General features: G+C 41.1%; 2 protein-coding genes across 2 annotated transcripts; both read left to right on the forward strand.

Annotated features, from left to right (window-relative positions):
- Positions 1 to 371: 371 nt before the first annotated feature.
- ccdc62 (coiled-coil domain containing 62) lies at positions 372 to 5,085 on the forward strand. Its single transcript, XM_086097357.1, has 13 exons — positions 372 to 662; positions 778 to 818; positions 890 to 949; positions 1,117 to 1,309; positions 1,539 to 1,705; positions 1,779 to 1,880; positions 1,949 to 2,120; positions 2,948 to 3,049; positions 3,291 to 3,379; positions 4,128 to 4,216; positions 4,298 to 4,406; positions 4,712 to 4,840; positions 4,936 to 5,085. The coding sequence occupies exons 1-13, from the start codon at positions 620 to 622 to the stop codon at positions 5,008 to 5,010; spliced, it is 1,371 nt and encodes a 456-aa protein (XP_085953483.1). The 5' UTR covers positions 372 to 619; the 3' UTR covers positions 5,011 to 5,085.
- A 446-nt stretch (positions 5,086 to 5,531) lies between these two features.
- Positions 5,532 to 17,677, forward strand: hip1ra (huntingtin interacting protein 1 related a). Its single transcript, XM_086097356.1, has 33 exons — positions 5,532 to 5,681; positions 5,823 to 5,886; positions 6,214 to 6,356; positions 6,526 to 6,582; positions 6,656 to 6,736; positions 7,571 to 7,647; positions 7,718 to 7,779; positions 8,129 to 8,269; positions 8,475 to 8,532; positions 8,655 to 8,730; positions 8,836 to 8,964; positions 9,134 to 9,256; positions 9,858 to 10,041; positions 10,100 to 10,188; positions 10,380 to 10,496; positions 10,566 to 10,667; positions 11,274 to 11,456; positions 11,610 to 11,720; positions 11,828 to 12,022; positions 12,206 to 12,353; positions 12,924 to 13,010; positions 13,210 to 13,317; positions 13,447 to 13,583; positions 13,719 to 13,829; positions 14,665 to 14,723; positions 14,805 to 14,835; positions 14,908 to 14,970; positions 15,626 to 15,726; positions 15,799 to 15,904; positions 16,074 to 16,197; positions 16,275 to 16,336; positions 16,716 to 17,261; positions 17,336 to 17,677. The coding sequence occupies exons 1-33, from the start codon at positions 5,601 to 5,603 to the stop codon at positions 17,375 to 17,377; spliced, it is 3,798 nt and encodes a 1,265-aa protein (XP_085953482.1). The 5' UTR covers positions 5,532 to 5,600; the 3' UTR covers positions 17,378 to 17,677.
- Positions 17,678 to 18,112: the final 435 nt, after the last annotated feature.

Raw genomic sequence — 18,112 nt, forward strand, 5'->3', positions numbered from 1 at the left:
CTATGGAGGAAATTAAAATCATCATTTAAAATGTTGACTCAAATTCATACATAATGTTTCCTATGCCTTAAACATACGAAATATGTTCTTATTTAAAATAAATACCAACAGTAGAAATATTTCTCAAATAATATTTAAAGTTGTTGTATTCGTTGCATCCGTTACCTTTCAAAATAAAGGCACATATTTAAACAAAAGTCAATTACTAGCCCAAATTATTCTATGTTTTTAGAATTTGTATTGAAAAATATCTATGTAATTTACTATTGGAAATATAAGGGAAAATATTCCTCTCATTCGACGTATTTGGACAAGGACATATTGTTTTGAAATGAAATTAGTTACTCATCATTTCCGCCCGCTCTGTGCTTTAAAAAAATATCTGAACTCTTTACTAAAGTCACTTTCCCGACAGGCATGTACATATAGCGGATAAAATATGCAAACACATGTCTTGCGACGTCAGTGGGTGGCTGAAAATGTATTATAAGTGTTTAATTAGACGCTTGTTGACATCGTTTGTGCTTCTGACAAGCCAAAGTACCGAAATGACTGTGTCGAAGTGTGGAAGGAAGTGAAACTGCAATTACTACAATATATTTGTCTAAGTGATCATGTAATGGACGAAAGCAAAGGATGGACTCCTAGTGTCCTATCGTCAGGTAAGCAATTGGGACAAAATATTGACATTTCAACGTTGATTCCTCTAAAGGAACAGTATCGGTACACTAGGAATCAAAGTAAATATTGTCTCTTATCACTTTGACTTTGGTTCAGACTCTTCTGCAGCGGTGTGGCACAGCACTCCAGTGAAAAAAGTGAGCAAATAACTATAAACGAACTTTTAAAACAAAACATGTGCCCTCATGTGTTGTGCCTTTGTTTTCAGGATGTTCAACTCCATAACCGGACAGATCGTCCTTTTACTCCAAAAATCCAACATGCTGAGGTGAGATATGCATAGTCAGAACTCAGAAGAAGGAATATCCATAACCTGGATTTGATCCAAATTGACATTTGGTGTACAAAAAAATAATAATCAAATTTACCATATCCACACACTTTTATCATTTTTCTTATTTCTATGTCTTCTTTTCTCTGTGTTTTTCTCTCAAGTTGTCCGCAAACGATGTGGCCAGCTCCACCATACAGAGGCAGAGGAAGGAGATGAAGCTACTGATGGCGGAGCTGAAGGATCGTGAGCGTGAACTTAACGCCATGGCTACCTCCCATCAAAGGCATCTCTGTGCCTGCGAGGGTGACCGCCGCCAGTTGCTTGCTTCGGAGCAGAAGCGCATTCAACTGGAAGGTGAGGAGCTAACAACAGACTATGACAGACAGACATGAAACAAAGCCTACCAACCAACCAAAATGAAGCAGAGTTTTTTGTGTGTTTTTTCCCCCCCAAATTACAGCTTTTGGAATTTTAAAACTTAATTCTGCTGCATTGCAATGTCGAGTTGAACTTGATTAATTGTTAAGCTTTAATATTAAGTATATTGAATAAATGGCTCTTGTGTTTGTGCGGATCCCTGCAGAGGAGCTGCAGAAGCGCAATGAGGTGATCCGAGCACTGACCAAACGCGTCCATCTGGTGGAGTCGCAGGAGAAGGAGGTTCGGAAGGAGCTCCATGCCGCTCAGCAGCAGCTTGAGCAGCTGCAAGAGAAACAGCAGCACATGAGGCAAACATGTCAAGACTATGAGGTAGCCGTCAGCTGTGCAACCTCCAGAAAAGAAAGCCAGTGAGACTTTTTCTCTAGTTTCGTGCCATTTTCAGGAGAAGAACCAGAGTCTCAACTCTAAAGTCGTGATGCTGTCCACTCAGGTCGGATCTCTGCAGGTCAAAGAGGAGGAGCTGAGTTTAAGGCTCAAAGTCAAGGTTTGCTAATGAAGTCATTTGGGATGCCACCTATGGAATAAATCAAAACAATTGTTGCTGTTTTTCAGGTTAAAGAAGCGAGCGAGGCCTCCAGTCATCTGGTCCACTTGACGGGGCGACTACGAGAGATGGAGGTGTCGCTGGCCGAGGGCCGTTCCCGAGAGGCCGAGCTCCTGAGAGAGGAGGAGGCCAACCGACGGCGTCTGAAAGAGGCACGGCGCGACACCTCGCGCCTGCGCGGTATGCAACGAAACAAAAAATCAATAAATGGCTGTGGCAAATGTAGAAATACAGATTTAATTCATTTAAAATAAAATGTTACAGACAAAAACAATTACTCACTGTAAGTACAAAAGGAAACAAAAATTTGAATAAAAAATAATTACACAGATACTTGTGCTAAAAAAAAATCAGGTAAAGGCAGCAGTACGGATTCAACTCATTTACTCAAGTAAAACTAAAGAAGTGCAGACTCTAAAATTTAATCAAGTACAAACAAAGTAGAAGTATAGTTATAGTACTTATGTAAAAACAAAAAAGACTGATAATACAGTTGTACTGATTCAACTATTTTATTAAAGTAAAAATAAAAAAGTACAGCTTCTGAAATACAAACATGAAAACATAAAATCAGTAGGAATACTGATGCTTAAAAAGATTCTAGTAAAAGCAAAATTACAGAAATCCTTTACTTAAGAAAAAGTCAAGTGTACGGATTCTGGAAGTAGAAATACAGTTGCTCGTTTAAAAAAGACTGGTGCATAAGTACTGATTTACTTAAGTGAATGTAAAAAAAAAAAAAGTACAGACTCTGAAATGTATGAAAATAAAAATGAAGTACAAATAACGCTTGTGTAGTAAACAAAAGCCTTTAGTAAAAGTAGAAGTACATGTTCAACTCATGTACTTCAGTTAAAGACCCCAGATACTTAAAACAAAAGACTAAAAAAGTCCAAGTATTAATTCACCTACTTAAGTGAAAGTAAAAAAAACTAGTCCCTTAAGTACAAATGTGAAAATGAAGTGGAAGTACCGATACTTGTCAAGTACCACAGTTGTTGTCGTAGAGGAACTGGAGCAGCAGGTGACGCAGGGTAGCGCCCAGCGGGAGGAAACCATCCGACTCAAACAGGAAGTTCAGCTGCTTCGCCGGGATCTGGCCTTGTCAGGTGCATTTACTTCCTGTCAGTCACTCATTTGCTGTCGCAATCACTTCCTGTCAAATGTAATCACTTCATTCGACATAAATCATTTACTTCCTATCAGAGTCCAAATCAAACACTTCCTGCCTGTAGTTAAGTTACTTCCTGTCACAATAATTCACTTCCTTGTGTGGACAAATCAGGACTGTATCTTTGCATCACACTGTACACGCATCATGTTGCACTTCTGATAACTTTCTTTTCCCAGGGGAAGGCGACAGCTGGAAAGATGAGCTGCTGGAACTGGCTCGCTCCAAACAGGACCGCGCCGTGTCGGAGCTACGCTGCCTGCGACAGGTACCCAAAACGACGTCCGCATTTGACATTCTCTCACCCTCGTCACAAGGAAGTGAGGATCAATGCTGTTTGTGAGCGACAACTTTCCCGTTGAGCCACATTCCTCCAGCTCGTTCCCGCCTGCGGGTCACTGTCACAGCCAAAATTAATTTAGTTCTTTTTAATGTGCCACAGTGACACAAAATGAGTGTGTCGCCATCACCATGATGTCAGTCCCTTGTCAAAAATCACTTGTTTCCTGGTAGCATTCACTTTTTGTCACAATCTTTCAGAAACAAACACTTCCTGTCAGAATCACTCACTTCCTGTTGGAATCGTTCACTTTTGGTCACTTGCGCCCTGTCAAAATAATTCACTTGCTGTCACAACCACTCGCTCGGCTCATTCAACTTCATCGTTCACCTCCCAGCCAAACCCATTCACCTCAGGTGTGCCCCACGGCTCTTTCCCGGGGCCCCTCCAACTCAACACATACAGTATCTCATTCTTATCTGAAATATTTTCCACAAATACAACAGTCACTTTCACTGCTACATGGGTGACACACAGCATACCCCCGACTGTTCTCTAGCATCTTATTTTCCAGAGTGTCTTAAAAAACTTAAAAGAAAAAAGAATCACTCACTTCCTGACAGATTAATTAGACTTCCTGACACTTTTTTCCAGTCAGGATTGACTCATTTCATTTCAAATGTCACCCATTTCCGGTCAGAAACCAATCGATTTCCGGTTGGTTTGTGTTTTGCAGGTGTGCGAGAGTCAGCGGAATGAACTTCAGCTATTGCACGCAAACCTGGAGAGCACCCGAGAGGCGGTGAGGAAGAGCCATCATGGAAGGTGACTGCAGACGCCATTGGACGACCATATTTTAGAATTTCCGTTTACAGTATGTGTCAAGTCTTTGTTTTAATGTCGCAGCCAAGAACTCCCTTCTGCGTACCTGCAAGAGAAAACATCGCCACAACCCGACCGCCTCTCTTCGCCAGGAAGAATCCACCCAGACGTCCTTACCTCACTCTTAACACATGTACGATGACATGAGAGATCATATGCTAACATGTTAACAGTTCAGATGCTAAGTTTTAGCAAGTTGCGATCTAAATACAGAAAGCGCTCAGGCGGATAGATGTGAATTGCAGCATGGAGTTGAGTACTATTACTATTTTTTTTTATAAATCCAGTTGATCAAATGCTAACATGCTAGGCTAACATATAGCAGGCTAGCAATCTGAGTACATCTGATATTAAATGAGTTGACCAGATGCTAAAATGCTTTCAGATCTTATGTTAACATTAAATAACCCCCCCCCCCCCCTCCTCCCACCCCACCAGAGCGGGGACGTGTTATCTGACTCGCTGCTACAACAGCTTTTGGATGACTCCAGACGATCCGGGCCCCCCTCGACGCCCCAGCAGACCTCCTTCTGCTGTCAGAACTACCTGGCAGACCACCGTCACCATGTAAACAGTCCCGCTACCCAGTTAAAGCCTTTGCAGATGTTAAAACCACTCAGTGTGTTTTGGGTGTGTTCACACTTGTCTTGTTTTGCTTTCAGAGCGCTGGAGCTCCACCCAAAGAAAGCTGCCGTTCATCCCAGCAGCGGGATTCTACGCTGGGCAAGACTTGCTGACATGTAGAGGCTAAATATTGGATGTAGGGCTTTAGCATCCACAGTGCTGCAAATTCATCATCAACGAGCTCTACCTCCCGGTTGAGTAGAAGCACCTGTGGCTAAATACAAACTGCGGCAGGGTTTTTACTTTATGGACCTGGATTTCCCATTTCTGCAAGTGCGTGATTGTGTGTGTATCAGCGAGTGACTGATTGTGTGACTGTGTACGAGTGTCGTGAAACCAGTTTTGCAGGGTTCACACTGGTTTCCTTTTATCGTCATACTGGTTTCACTGCCTTCACTTCATTTCCCTGCTGCCTGGCCCGTGACACATGCACGCATTTTTATAATTTTACTTTTCATCTATTTATTTTTCAATTTTTCACATTTTTATTTCTTACATTCGGGATAAGCTCTTTGCTGGGCTTTTTTTTCCCAGTTTAAATGGATGTTAACTGAAGAGTAGATTCAACACTTTTGTCCTGGATTTTACACAAGCCTCGACTGGATTAAAAGCCACTTAAAGGACACATTTTTTGTCGTCGTTTTTATTGGACGTGCTGAGCTGAGGCAAGTGGATTAGATTTTTATTTCACAGGAGTGGCAAGATGAGCAAGACCAAGAACAAAAGCGAGAACAAGACGGAAAAGGCTCTGGCGGCCGAGAAGGAGCAGTTTGGAAAACAACAGGTCAGTAACACGCATTTAGATTGCAAATTAGCTCAGTCTAATGAATATTTTAGTCTTTTTGTCATTATGTGGTGTACCTTATGAAGTGAAATTTGTCTGTATTGCAGTTGTTGATTTTTTTTTTCTTTGTGTGTGTTTCAGCTGCAATACATCAGCAAGTGTCTGACCTCGGCCGAAGCACCACCCAAATCTAAATATGTGCGCAGTATCCTTTTTACGTAGGGTCCAGAACTTAGACCCAGTTCTGCTTCTGGTACCAGAACATAAATCCAGATTGTGAGTGCAATTTCTGGTTCTATTGTCATTATCATTCTTTTACTCTTTGCCATCACTGCTACCCTTTTGTGGTGGCTCGAGTACTAAGTCTAGGATCGCCAGTATCAGAAGTCACAGGACCAAACCACCAGCAGTGCCATTTACCCTTCAGATTTGGCAACATCTGTCGTTACTATAACTCTGGAGTCTTAATAATTTTTTTCCAGAAAATTGCAGATTTGTGCTGTTTTTATTCTTCCCTTGACAACAATTGAAGACATCCTCCTGGGCAGTCACAAGGAAGGCGGAGCGGCCACCATGTGGTCGTACATGATCAACCTGCCACTGTCCAGCAACGGCATCATCAGCTGGAAGTTCTGCTACGTGGTGCACAAAGTGCTGAGGGACGGACATCGCAACGTAAGGACTAAACCGTCAGGGTCTCTCAAATTGTGGGGGGTTTATGCGCGAAATCTTCGCAAAAGCCCAGTGTCGTAATTATATAGTATTTGGGTTAGTATGTTTGTTTTATTGGCACACTATATGTACGGTGTGCACTGAACGACATCGTCACTTTTACCTCCGCCAGGCTGTAAGGGACTCGCACAAATACTGTCGCAATGTGAAAGACATGGGCGTCTTGTGGGTGAGTGGCCATAGTTTGATGATTATTACGTCATCATATATTCTATTATATCAGTGTGTCGTTTCTCTTGCAGGGCAACCTGCACGATCGCTATGGCCACATCGTTGCCTTGTCAGCAAAATTCCTCTGCCTCAAAATGGAGTTTCACACCCAGGTAAATTGATGTACAGTATGTGTAACAAAAAAAAAAGAAGCAAACAAAATAAATTTGGTAAAAATGAGTCATAAAATTGTAATACTAGTAGTGGAATGCTTTGTGGTTGTCAACAGCCTTGCTTTTCTCGCTAAAGTAGAGTACTGTACTGTATATTAAATTATGAGACAAAGACAAAGATATTTTCAATTGTCGATAAAAAAAAAAGTTGTTTATTGTTATTACAGTATTACATTAATCAATTACATAATTTAAATAACAAATTTAATTATTTTATTTTAGTCAGTAAACACTATTGATTTTTTAAATGTAATTGTTTTATTAAATTAATTTAATTTTATGATTATATTTTATTAATGGTATCAATTTATATTTTAACTAATTGTGATTTTATTTTATACAATTAATTTAATCCTTCCTCTTTTTTGCTTAGCTTTTCTAATGTAACTTTCGGTAGTTTCACTTAAATTGTATAAATTAAATATATGTACTAGTTATGATTTAAACTTGATTAAATTGTGTAAATGTAAACAATTGTATATTATTTTACTATTAATAATATTCAACAAATTAATTTTATTAAATATTTAAATGTTATTAATTTATTCTATTGTAATTATTTCCTTTTTATTTGTTCATTTATGATTTCAACCTTATAAAATAATTTATTATTTAATGTAACGTACTGATATAATGTAACAAATTTAATTATTATTCAGTTAATTTGACAAAATATGTTATTTATATAGTTATGATTTCAGCTTTGTTCAATCAATGTAACTCATCGTATTAATTTATTCCTTTTCAATTGATCAACGGAATCAAATTTGACAGTACAAAGCCATTCCCGGCAACCTGGAGGCCTCCGACGAGACTTTGGAGCGAGAATCCGGAAGCGACATGAACAGAGTGTAAGCGCTGTCAAAAATGTGTTTTTGTTGTTCTTGTGCTATTAATGGTGTGTGTTTGGATTGACTGCAGGCTGGATATGACTCAGGAGCTGTTGGAATATTTGGACGCTGGGCTCAAGATGGCCGAGACTGGTTTGTTTATGTACATTACTTGGAGTAAATATTATCTAGCAAAAGTCAGTTAGCTTAATGTCACCATGTAATGTTACTGCTATTGTAACTTTTACACACACGGAGCAGCAATACATACAAACAACAATACTCACAGGCAGATGGTGTCTGCTTTGTCAACTGTCGACTTGCAGTTATTTTAAATATTAATTTGTGGCACGACACTGAAGGTGCTAACTCTAAATTTGGACTATACTGTACTACAACAAAAAATATTGCTCAAGAATCCACGCTTATAACGGTGGTTCATTGTACTTGAATACATGCATGTATAAGTAGGATTTTAGAATTTGGTATTTGGTTCTGTCAGTTCTCCGTCAGCTGGAGACCAACGGAGCCAAGCCCAACACGTCGGCGGGACAGTGCCGCCTCATGCCGCTGATCCCGCTCATCCCCGACTGCAGCTTCCTGTACCACTTCTGCGTCCGCCTGCTCTTCAAACTCCACAGCCGTGAGTGACGGGGGCGGAATTCTTTGTAAATTTTTATAAGGTGTTACTGGGCCAAAATGGCCACTTGGAACCAAAATGGAAGATTTTGCTTCATAGTTTTTTTTGTTGGTCTCCATGACCGACATGCCTACCAAATTTCATGTTCTGGGGCGCAATTTTTATTTTTTTTATTAGCCATTGGGTACTCATCTTGTGTTCCTTGAAGGCATTGCGGCAGATGTTCTTCTCGGCCACAGAGAGAGATTCCGGGAACTATTCAACAGGTACAATCAATACTGCAATGCAATCATATACATACTGCAGTGTTTTTTTAATGCATTTTAAGTTGCTATTTATTTACCAATGGCAACGACAGCACAGCACTTTCTAATGTCTTTTTTGCCAGTCTCAAAGAGTTCTTCAACAAAGCCAGAGAAATTGAGTTCTTCAAATCCATCATCCAGATCCCAGAGCTCCCAGATGTGCGTGACTTGGCGTTTCTTTGACCAACTTTTTTCCTATTTTCAGTACAATATGTTTGATAATAATTATTTATGTTGATTTCTCTTATTTATTATCCTGTAAAGGCCCCTCCAAACTTTCTGCGTGCTGCCGCATTGGCCGAGTACAAGAGGCCAGTGGTGGTGATTGCAAACGAGGAGCGCTTCGATGACGAGGAGACCGAGCCGCAGACCGACTTACGGGACTCGCAGCAGGTCTGTTATCTTTTTTCAAATGGAGGGAGTGAAGTCAGCAAAAAACTAAGTACGGTACTCCAAAAAGTACAAATACCTAAAAAATTGACAAAGTATAATCAAGTATTTGTGCTACAGCTACTGGTTATACTTACTGGTATACAGTAAGTCAATGTTTGTTTCCTGGTAGTATTACCTGCTGAATCAGATGGGCATGCCTGATGCGGACCACCGGGAGCACCACAATGAGAATGAGAGCCTGAAGAGAGAACTGGACGTACTAAAACCAGAACTTGAACTAATCAAATCTCAGGTACCCTTGCAGTCAAAAAAATGGTTGCTTTCTGCCAAAACGCACACACACACACACACACGCATGCAAAATAGTGTGACCCTAAATGGGAACCTTGAGGAACACCACAGTACAAAATGTACTGTACATACATGTAATGTGCATATACTGTAATTATAATAGATTACAATATAAGAAATAATTTTGTTAAATGAAATAACATTTTAAATCTAATACAATGAATGTTATAATTAAATCTAATAAAGTAAAATATACTTGCAATAATGTTTAAAAAGTTTTTTTGAAAGAATACATATTGAATATAATAAACATCTAGTGAAATATACTAATGTTAAAAAATAAAATAGAAATAATTGTAAATAAATAAAAATATAAAATATAATTTAAAACAATTCTAAAAATGTATGATAAAATACTGTACTGTATACATATATATTTTTTAAGTATATAAAATAATAGTTTGAAATAAAAGATACATAAAAAAATATTGAATTGATTAAGGTAATAAAATAAAAAATATTCTAGAATTACATTTTAAAAGATGAATAGTAAATATATGAAAATAATAGTTTATATAATAAATATGTGTGCATGTGGGCAGGCTCAGCGATACGTGACTGAGCTCCGGGCTCAAGTCAACCACCTTGAGGCAGAGGTGCAGGAGCAGAGCACCCACAAGCAGATGGCGCAGGTAGAAAACGAGCACCTGCGCATGGAGGTGGAGGCGCTACGCTGTGCCAACGTGGCCAACGTTGGCGCTCAGATCGGATTCAAGGAGGCCGACGGTAAGCAAGTTGTTGTCTTTATCCTGTTCAATCGTGGCTAACATTACTTCACCAACAGGTCGCGCGCAGGCTGCCGAACTTCGATTCTCTCAACTCAAAGGGAAGCACGCCGAACTGGTCACCAGTCATGCTGACCTCATGAAGAAGGTACGGTAACCCCCCGCATAGTCACAGTTTGTGAATTGGGATGAGAGCCACATGCATGTTCATAATCATTTCTGGTGCATTATTTGTAAAATCAATATGTAACATGACTGCAGGATGCCATGTCAAACTGTTGTGGCAATATCCTGTCTTTCTGGTCATTTTTTTTCATATATTCTGTTCTGGCTGTGTAGAATGCAGACACGACCAAGCAACTGGCCCACACCAAACAGGACCAGGGGGACATGTTGAGAAACAAACAGAACCTGGAGAGCGAGCTGGAGAACCTGCGTCGGGAGAAGGCCAGCTTGGTGAGATCTCGCCAGCTAACGCCACTAAACGCAAACAGCTAACGTTTGCGTGTTGGCTCACTCCGTCAGATGCACCAGCAGCAGAATGAGGCAGACCGCCTGAATAAAGAACTCCTGGAGCAAAGAGCCGAGTTAGCGCTCCTTCGCAGCACCCTGGCGAGCAAGGAGATGGTAAGATCTTAGCATAGCATCTTAGCTTTTTTGTTAACAATGCTTGCAAGTTAGTGTAGCACTATTTTTCCCATAGTAAAAGTATGTTGCTATGGAGCGGACATTACAGAGGAAATCAAATGACCATGTATGGCTAATGTCATTAGCTTAGCTGGCTAAGGTTGTTAGCCCCATGGCAAGATGTTCGTAGCAGAATGTTAGCATTTTAGTTCAACTTGAAGCAAACAAAAAATTTCTTGTTGACATTTATTATGACTATCCAGAGCCCATATTCATATGGTTTCTGTTGGGTTTTGGAGATGTAAACAAAAATAAATACAATTCTAGCATCGTTAGCTTAGCCACCACTACATATAGCAAAACGGCCTTATCTAAGTAGCACAAAATTGTCCAATGAATGTGGATACCTCCATAGCTTCATCCAAAGGCACCTCGGTTAACTTTGGAAATTGAACAATAAAAAATCCTAATATTTCTAGCTTTGTTTGCTTAGCCGACACCATAGATAGACTTGGCTTCATGTTAGTAGCATAAAATTAGCAAATCACCGCCCCAGGAGCATGTAGCTAGCTTGGTTAACATTATGGAGTGTCCCCTGCCGTCCAGGAAGGCTCCCAGTCCAGCAACAGCCTGGCTGCTCTGCAGGCGGAGCGTGATGCCCTGCTTCGCTCGGCCCAGCAGCGCGACGGCGACCTGTCGTCGCTGAGGCAGCAGCAGAGCACCGCCGACCTGGAGAGGGATCGCCTGAGCCGCGAGCTAGAGGCGCTCAGGGCTCAGCTGCAGCAGCAGGTAAGTCCGCTGCAAAAAATCTTTAGTCGAAAGCCCTTAAAATGTTGAAGAGGGGAAAGGTAGGACATGAGAAAAGTACAATCACAAGAGGGAAGTGGGAATAGGGGAAAAGGGAGGCGACACATGACGTCGACGCTGGTGTCTGCACCACAGCTGAACATCAACGCCCAGCAGAAACTAGAGATTGACAGGCTGCGTCGCGAGCTGGACACCGCCAGAGCCGAGCTGACGCGTGTCAACAGCAGTTTGCAGAGCAAAGAGCTGGTGCGTACGGATACGGTTTTGTTCTATATCCATAATCAAATCACGCTAAAAAAATGTTCCTTATTTCGCTACAAAACCACTCTGACAAACTTTTCCGGTTCTTCCAGAGCGGCTCGCAGCTGAGCGGCACGTTGGCGGGCCTGCAGGCGGAGAGGGAGACGCTGCTGCGCTCGATGCGGGAGCAGGAGGCCGAGCTGGGTTCCCTCCGGCAGCAGGCGCAGCTACAGCAGACTTCCCTGGAACAGGAACGCCAGCGCAGCAACATGGAATTGGGAACCCTGCACGCCCAGCTGCAGCAGCAGGTACGCAACGCCGCCCCCGTTCAGCCTGTCATTATTTTTAATGAGGCATTTGACTCGTTTGATTTTTTTTTTCCCAGTAGCAACTTGCTTGAGATTTGAATGTTCAGACTTGAGACTTGCACATGTGACTTGATCCAGCCCCTTTGCGTTTCCCAGTCACCGACTTTGCGTGTGTGTAAGCAGGCAAATCGTGAAGGCGAGCTGGCCCACAGACTGCAGGAGGAACAGTTCTGCTTGCTGCAGTGCGCCGTGGTGGAGGCGGAGGGCATCATTTTGGACGCCGTGGCCAAACTGGACGACCCCATCCACGTCCGCTGCATCTGCTCGCCTGGTACGTTATACAAAAAGAAACACTGAATACAGCTGTCACTTAAAGTCAGTCAGAAAAATCAACACACTCTGTCATTCAATTCCAAACTGCTGGCAACAAAAGCGAGTACACCCCCAAGTGAAACTGTTTAAACTGTGCCCAAAGTGTCAATACTTTGTATGGTCATGCCATAACCTTCTTTGGCACGGAGTTCACCAGAGTTTCACAGGTTGCCAATGGAATCCTAATCAATGCCTGTAAGATTGTGGGGACAGTCGATGAATGTGTCATTTGAAGATGGTATTCACAAAAATGTGTAGTGTTTCATACTGTATAGTGTGTAAGATTAAATGCTGCAACTTGTGGAATCTTTAAAAGAGAATTTAAAATAAAAGTAACAAATACGTTTTCGAATATATTTCATCTGTTTACTATTTTAAAGGTATTTTTGTAGACTTTATTTTTTTAAATAGAAGGAAAAAGAAAATGAAAGAAGAATTATTTGTTTAAATTATCAAAAAAAAAAAGACAGAAAAATTCACACATCCATCTTTTTTTTTGTTTCTGCTTTCTGCTACTTCTGTCTGTCAGATTATTTGGTGAATCGGGCCGAGACAACTTTGACGTCGGTGGACAAAATGCAGCAGAGCCACGTGATCTATCTGGCAAACAGAAATGGTAAGTTTGTGTGTGTGCGTGGGGGTGGTAATGCTTTTTTTTACGGCTGTTTTTTAATTAAAAAAAAAATTGTTTTATTTCATTGGCTTGTTGATTGTTTTATTGTTATTTTTCATTTATTGGCTTGTTTTATTTTTTTTGCTTGTCACAAATGTTGTGTGTTTTTGTCACTTACGTATAATGATGTCATTGTTCCCAGACGCCAGCGGCCTACTTCGGGCGGTCACTCAGTTCTCCCATTTGGCCGCCGACACCATCGTGAATGGCGGCGCCACGTCGCACTCGGCCCCTACTGACCAGGCCGACCGTAAGTCCCCAAGGGCGAGTTCTGTGTGAAAACACAAATGTAGCTTGTCGCTGGATCTTTCACTACGGTTCTGATTGGGCTATTTTGCAGTATATCTGTGGAAAAAAAATATTGTATGTGTGGTTGCAGGTTTGACTGACACCTGCCGGGACTGCGCCAATAACTGCCTTCAGTTCTTGAAGGACTTGAAACTGCAGGCCAGCTTGCAGAGAGCCGACCCCAGCGCCATACGCTACGCCATACAGCGCATTCTTGCCATGGGACAGGTGGGGGATTCAAACCATTTCAGCGTCAAAGTTTTCCCGCAATTTCAATTTCTTTCCATGAAAAAAACCCAAAACAAATAAATGACTGGAGACAGGTTTTGAAATGGATAAATTATTCTCTGTTGTTGTCTTTAGGAGCTACGTCCCAAGGGGCAGGACGTCCTCAAGGAGGAGCTGGGAAGCATGGTGGACAAGGAGATGCTCGCCACCTCCACCGCCATCGAGGAAGCCGTGCTGCGTATGGACGTAAGGCATCGCCACACACACAAAAATGGCACGGTTCCTGTCTGTTTTCAGTTTGTGGCTTCTTAAGACTTTTTATGGGTCTTCTTGTCACCAAATTTTATGTTGCTAATATAAACTAGCTTCAGAGGGTGCTACTCATCTAAAATGGCTGCTTTGAACCAAAATAAAAGACTTGCTGTGTCTTTTCAGGCATTTTTAGGGGGGGGGGGGTTGGGACTACTCATTATAGACGCGACTACCAAATTTATTGTTGCTAAGTGAAAGTGACTTTGAGGGCTGAATTCATTTTAAAATTCCAGAGGGTGCTACCTAGCCAAAATGGCTTCTTTGAACCAAAATGGCAGACTTCCTGTGTCTTTTTAGTCATGTCTTCTTGAGACTTTTTTGTGGGTCTACTAATTATAGACATGTTTACCAAATGTCATGTTGTTAAGAGAAACTAGCTTTGGGGGCAGAATCCTTTTTATGGATTCAGGAGGCTGCTACTAAGCCTAAATGACTTATTGTAAGAAAAATGGCAGACTTCCTGTCTTTTTTTTTTTTCAGGCATGACGTTTTGAGACTTTTTTTGTAGATCTCTTCATGATAGATATTTCTACCAAATTTTATGTTGTTATGAAAATAGTATAGGTAGTGCCCCCCCCCCCCCCCAAAGAGAGGGTACTTCCAAGCAAAAATGGCTGCTTAAAACTAAACTCGCAGTCTTCCTGTGTCCTTCCTTTAAAGTACGTAAGTTTCGTAGTACTTTTTTGTGGGTCTTCTCATAATAGACATGCCTACCAAATTCTACATTGCTGACCAACTTTGGGGGCTGAATTTGTTTGTGTGTTTATAGGAGATTTTGTCCCAGGCCAAAAGGGACACGAGTGGTCTGAAGCTGGAAGTCAACCAGAGGTGAGATTGTCACACCGATCATCACTTTTTCAAATTTTTTGGGGGTTTCACCTTCACTGTAACATTTGTGTTCCATCGCAGCATCCTTGGCTCCTGCTCTGACCTCATGAAGGTAGTCATCGCTTCCTTTCTCCTTGTTCAAAATGTCAATGAATAAACTAAATGTGTTGTGCCGTGTCTGCAGGCTGTTCACATGCTGGTGACGGCCTCTACAGATCTCCAGAAGGACATCGTGGAAGGAGGGAGGGTGAGTTGAATGTGTGCTCGGTAACCATTTTTTCCCCAACATTATTATTATTTTTTTTTTTTACCATCCCTATGGAGGACCAAAACTGCCCAAATTCAAAATAAAGAAATGACTAAATGAATAAATAAATGAATAAAATTGAAAATAAAAACAGATATAAAAAAATATAATTCGAAAATTAAATCCCGAAAAAGAAACATACATGGAAATTTAAAAAATAAATAAATAAATGACTAAAATTGAAAACAAAAACGTATATAATTCAAAAATTAAATACATATGTATGTATGTATTTATATATATATATATATATATATATATATATATATATATTGTTGTTTTTATTTCCATTTATATAGTGTTTTTATTATTTATTTTATTATTTAGTTCTCGACTTATATTTTTTTATATCTGTTTTTATTTTCACTTTTAGTCATTTATTTATTTATTTAGTCATTTGTTTATTTAGAATTTTGGCAGTTTTGGTCCTCCATTGTAAATGGAAAACGCTTATTGGCGGTACATCCCTGCTTTTTCTTGAATTTGTTTGGGGTGAATTTTTATATATTGGGGGTCAATTATCATTACAATCCCCTGTGAATAGAGGAGTCTGCTGCATATCAAATAAATATTAAGTTTAGTTGTTTTCCTGCAGGGCGCAGCTTCTGTCACGGAATTCTACGCCAAAAACTCCCGCTGGACAGAGGGTCTGATCTCGGCCTCCAAAGCGGTGGGCTGGGGCGCCACACAGCTGCTGTGAGCCTCTCGCCTCCAAATTAATTTGCGCGATGTGTGAATGCATTAATAAGTCCACATCTTTGTCTTCAGAGAGTCTGCCGACTGTGTTGTAGGCGAGAACGGGACGTACGAGGAGCTCATCGTGTGCTGCCACGAGATCGCCGCCAGCACCGCTCAGCTGGTCGCCGCGTCCAAGGTAGGGCTGTCACTACTCGCTAGCCAATCATTTTAGAATCGATGATCCTAACGACTCTTCCATCCTCAGGGTAACAAAATTTGTGTCAACCATTTTTTTTAAATCTCAGTGAGCGCTAACAAGCTAACATGTTGCTAATATGCCGCTAACACGTCTAATCCTCTCTAAGGTGAAAGCGGATCGCGGCAACAGGAAGTTGTCCACATTGCAGCAGGCCTCGCGCCACGTCAACGACATGGCCGCCGTGGTTGTCACCTCGACTAAGCACGGACAGCAGCAGATCTCGGAGCAAGGTGAGAAGCCGTGTTACAGGAATATTTTCATACTACGTGACTGTTGCAGGTTTGATTGATCGTTCATGTCCTTGCAGGAGTAATGGACTTCTCTGGAATGTCTCTCATCAAGCTGAAAAAAGAGGAAATGGAGGCTCAGGTGAGGTTTATTCACAGTACAGTAAACCCTCCTCAGGTTGCAGGATTTGGGTTTTGTGGTCCTGCTATTTTGCAGATTTGGGGGGGAGGGGTACAGTTTTGTTATGCCTGTCATTTATTTTGAGTGTAATTTCACTATCAGACACTAGGTGGTGAAATACACTTTGTAAATTTGAAAGAAGAAGAGTGAAAACAGGAAGTGCCAATTTCAAGATCACTCTAGTTTTTGGTAAACATTATATGTTAAATCCTCTTTTTTAAGATTACAGAAAGTGATGCCTGCACGTAGCATTTTGTATGAACATCTGTGAGCAGAGTTATTGATGTATATTGTGAAATGATAAGTTAAGTTTGTCAATTTGGAAAATTTTGGTTCTCAGGTGCGGGTGCTGCAGCTGGAAAGTCAGCTGAATCAGGAGCGCGTCCACCTCGGTGAGCTGAGGAAACGCCACTACGACTTAGGCGCCCTGCAGGACAGCGACATACTGGACGGCGACGAGAGCTTCCCACCCCCGCCTCCGCCCACGTTACTAGATGGCACCTCCTTCCCGCCACCGCCGCCACCCGAGCCTGTTCCCACCTTTGCGTCCACAAACCCCTTCGCACCTGCCGCATCGCAATCCTTCACGCCGTCACAACCCTACATGCCGTCTCAGCCTTACATGCCGGCTCAATCTTATTCGCCATCTCCGGCTTATACGCCGTCGCTACCTTACACGTCGTCCCAAGTTTACACTCCAATCCCCAGTCAGAATTACCTAAAAACACAGTCGTACTCCAACTCGCAACCCTCTTCGATAACACCTAGTGTCGCCCAGGGCTCCTCGCAGTCCCAGAGCACCGTCTCCAAGAGCACAGAATCCGGAAAACTCATCCTGAGGAAACCCAGCATCTTCACTAAATCCGGAAACCTGTTTAAGAACGCGGTAAGAGACAAACATTTTGGTACGTGTGCTTTTAAAACAAGAAGATGCTTGCATGTTTGTAATTTCCATTGCAGTTCAAACGAGGGGAAACAGGAAGCGGGACCGGAGAGTCTTGAGGCCGGACCGCAGGGGGACTCACAGATAATGAAGATGTAACATTTAAAATCTTATTTTTGTGCACCGACATGCTTTTATTCGAAATTTATCAAAAGTAGCATGGCAACTCTTTTGCCATCTAGTGTGTAGATGTTGAAACTGCACTAGGAGCTAGCACGCTAACTTTGACACATACATGGACAATGTTTAATCAAAACTTAATGTTATGAACATAAAAGTTGTAATGTTACACTAATGCAGTTGTAATTTTTTCTGAGAATGAACGGAGTCACAAGAATAAAGTTGTAATACTACAATAATAGTTGTATATGAGAATGAAGATGCACTATTGTATGAATAAAGTCGTAATTTTACAATAAATTTGTATTCATATTGGAAGAATCAAGTCGCAGTGTTAAAATGAAAAAACTGTGATATTACCGGAATAAATGTTTAGTTTTTTTAGATTAAGGTCACAATGGTACACTAATAATGAAGTTTTAATATTACAAGAATAAACTGATAATTTTTTGATACAGTTATAATGATACAAGATTAAAGTTGTAATTTTACAAGAAGAAATTATCATTTTATGTGACAGAATGTGTTGTATAAGAATTATTTTAGACAATCTCTTTATTCATGAAGGGAAATATGAATCATTTCAATCCGCAGCCAAAAATAATCTGCCAGCTACCTCGCGTGTTATTTTTGACCAGTGAGATAACACACTGGAATGTGGATGGAGGCAGGAA

Source organism: Leptonotus elevatus, chromosome 15, assembly GCF_054856555.1.
Source record: "Leptonotus elevatus isolate MCC_2025b chromosome 15, RoL_Lele_1.0, whole genome shotgun sequence".
Taxonomy (NCBI): domain Eukaryota; kingdom Metazoa; phylum Chordata; class Actinopteri; order Syngnathiformes; family Syngnathidae; genus Leptonotus; species Leptonotus elevatus.

Bases quoted from the DNA above. Each gene is read 5' to 3' on its own strand.
- ccdc62 (XM_086097357.1), top strand. From the start codon at position 620: ATGGACGAAAGCAAAGGATGGACTCCTAGTGTCCTATCGTCAG. The intron at 4,407-4,711 runs GTACGATGACAT...CCACCCCACCAG, and splicing joins TTACCTCACTCTTAACACAT to AGCGGGGACGTGTTATCTGA. The intron at 4,841-4,935 runs GTAAACAGTCCC...TTTTGCTTTCAG, and splicing joins TGGCAGACCACCGTCACCAT to AGCGCTGGAGCTCCACCCAA.
- hip1ra (XM_086097356.1), top strand. From the start codon at position 5,601: ATGAGCAAGACCAAGAACAAAAGCGAGAACAAGACGGAAAAGGCTCTG. The intron at 6,583-6,655 runs GTGAGTGGCCAT...TTTCTCTTGCAG, and splicing joins AAGACATGGGCGTCTTGTGG to GGCAACCTGCACGATCGCTA. The intron at 8,965-9,133 runs GTCTGTTATCTT...GTTTCCTGGTAG, and splicing joins ACTTACGGGACTCGCAGCAG to TATTACCTGCTGAATCAGAT.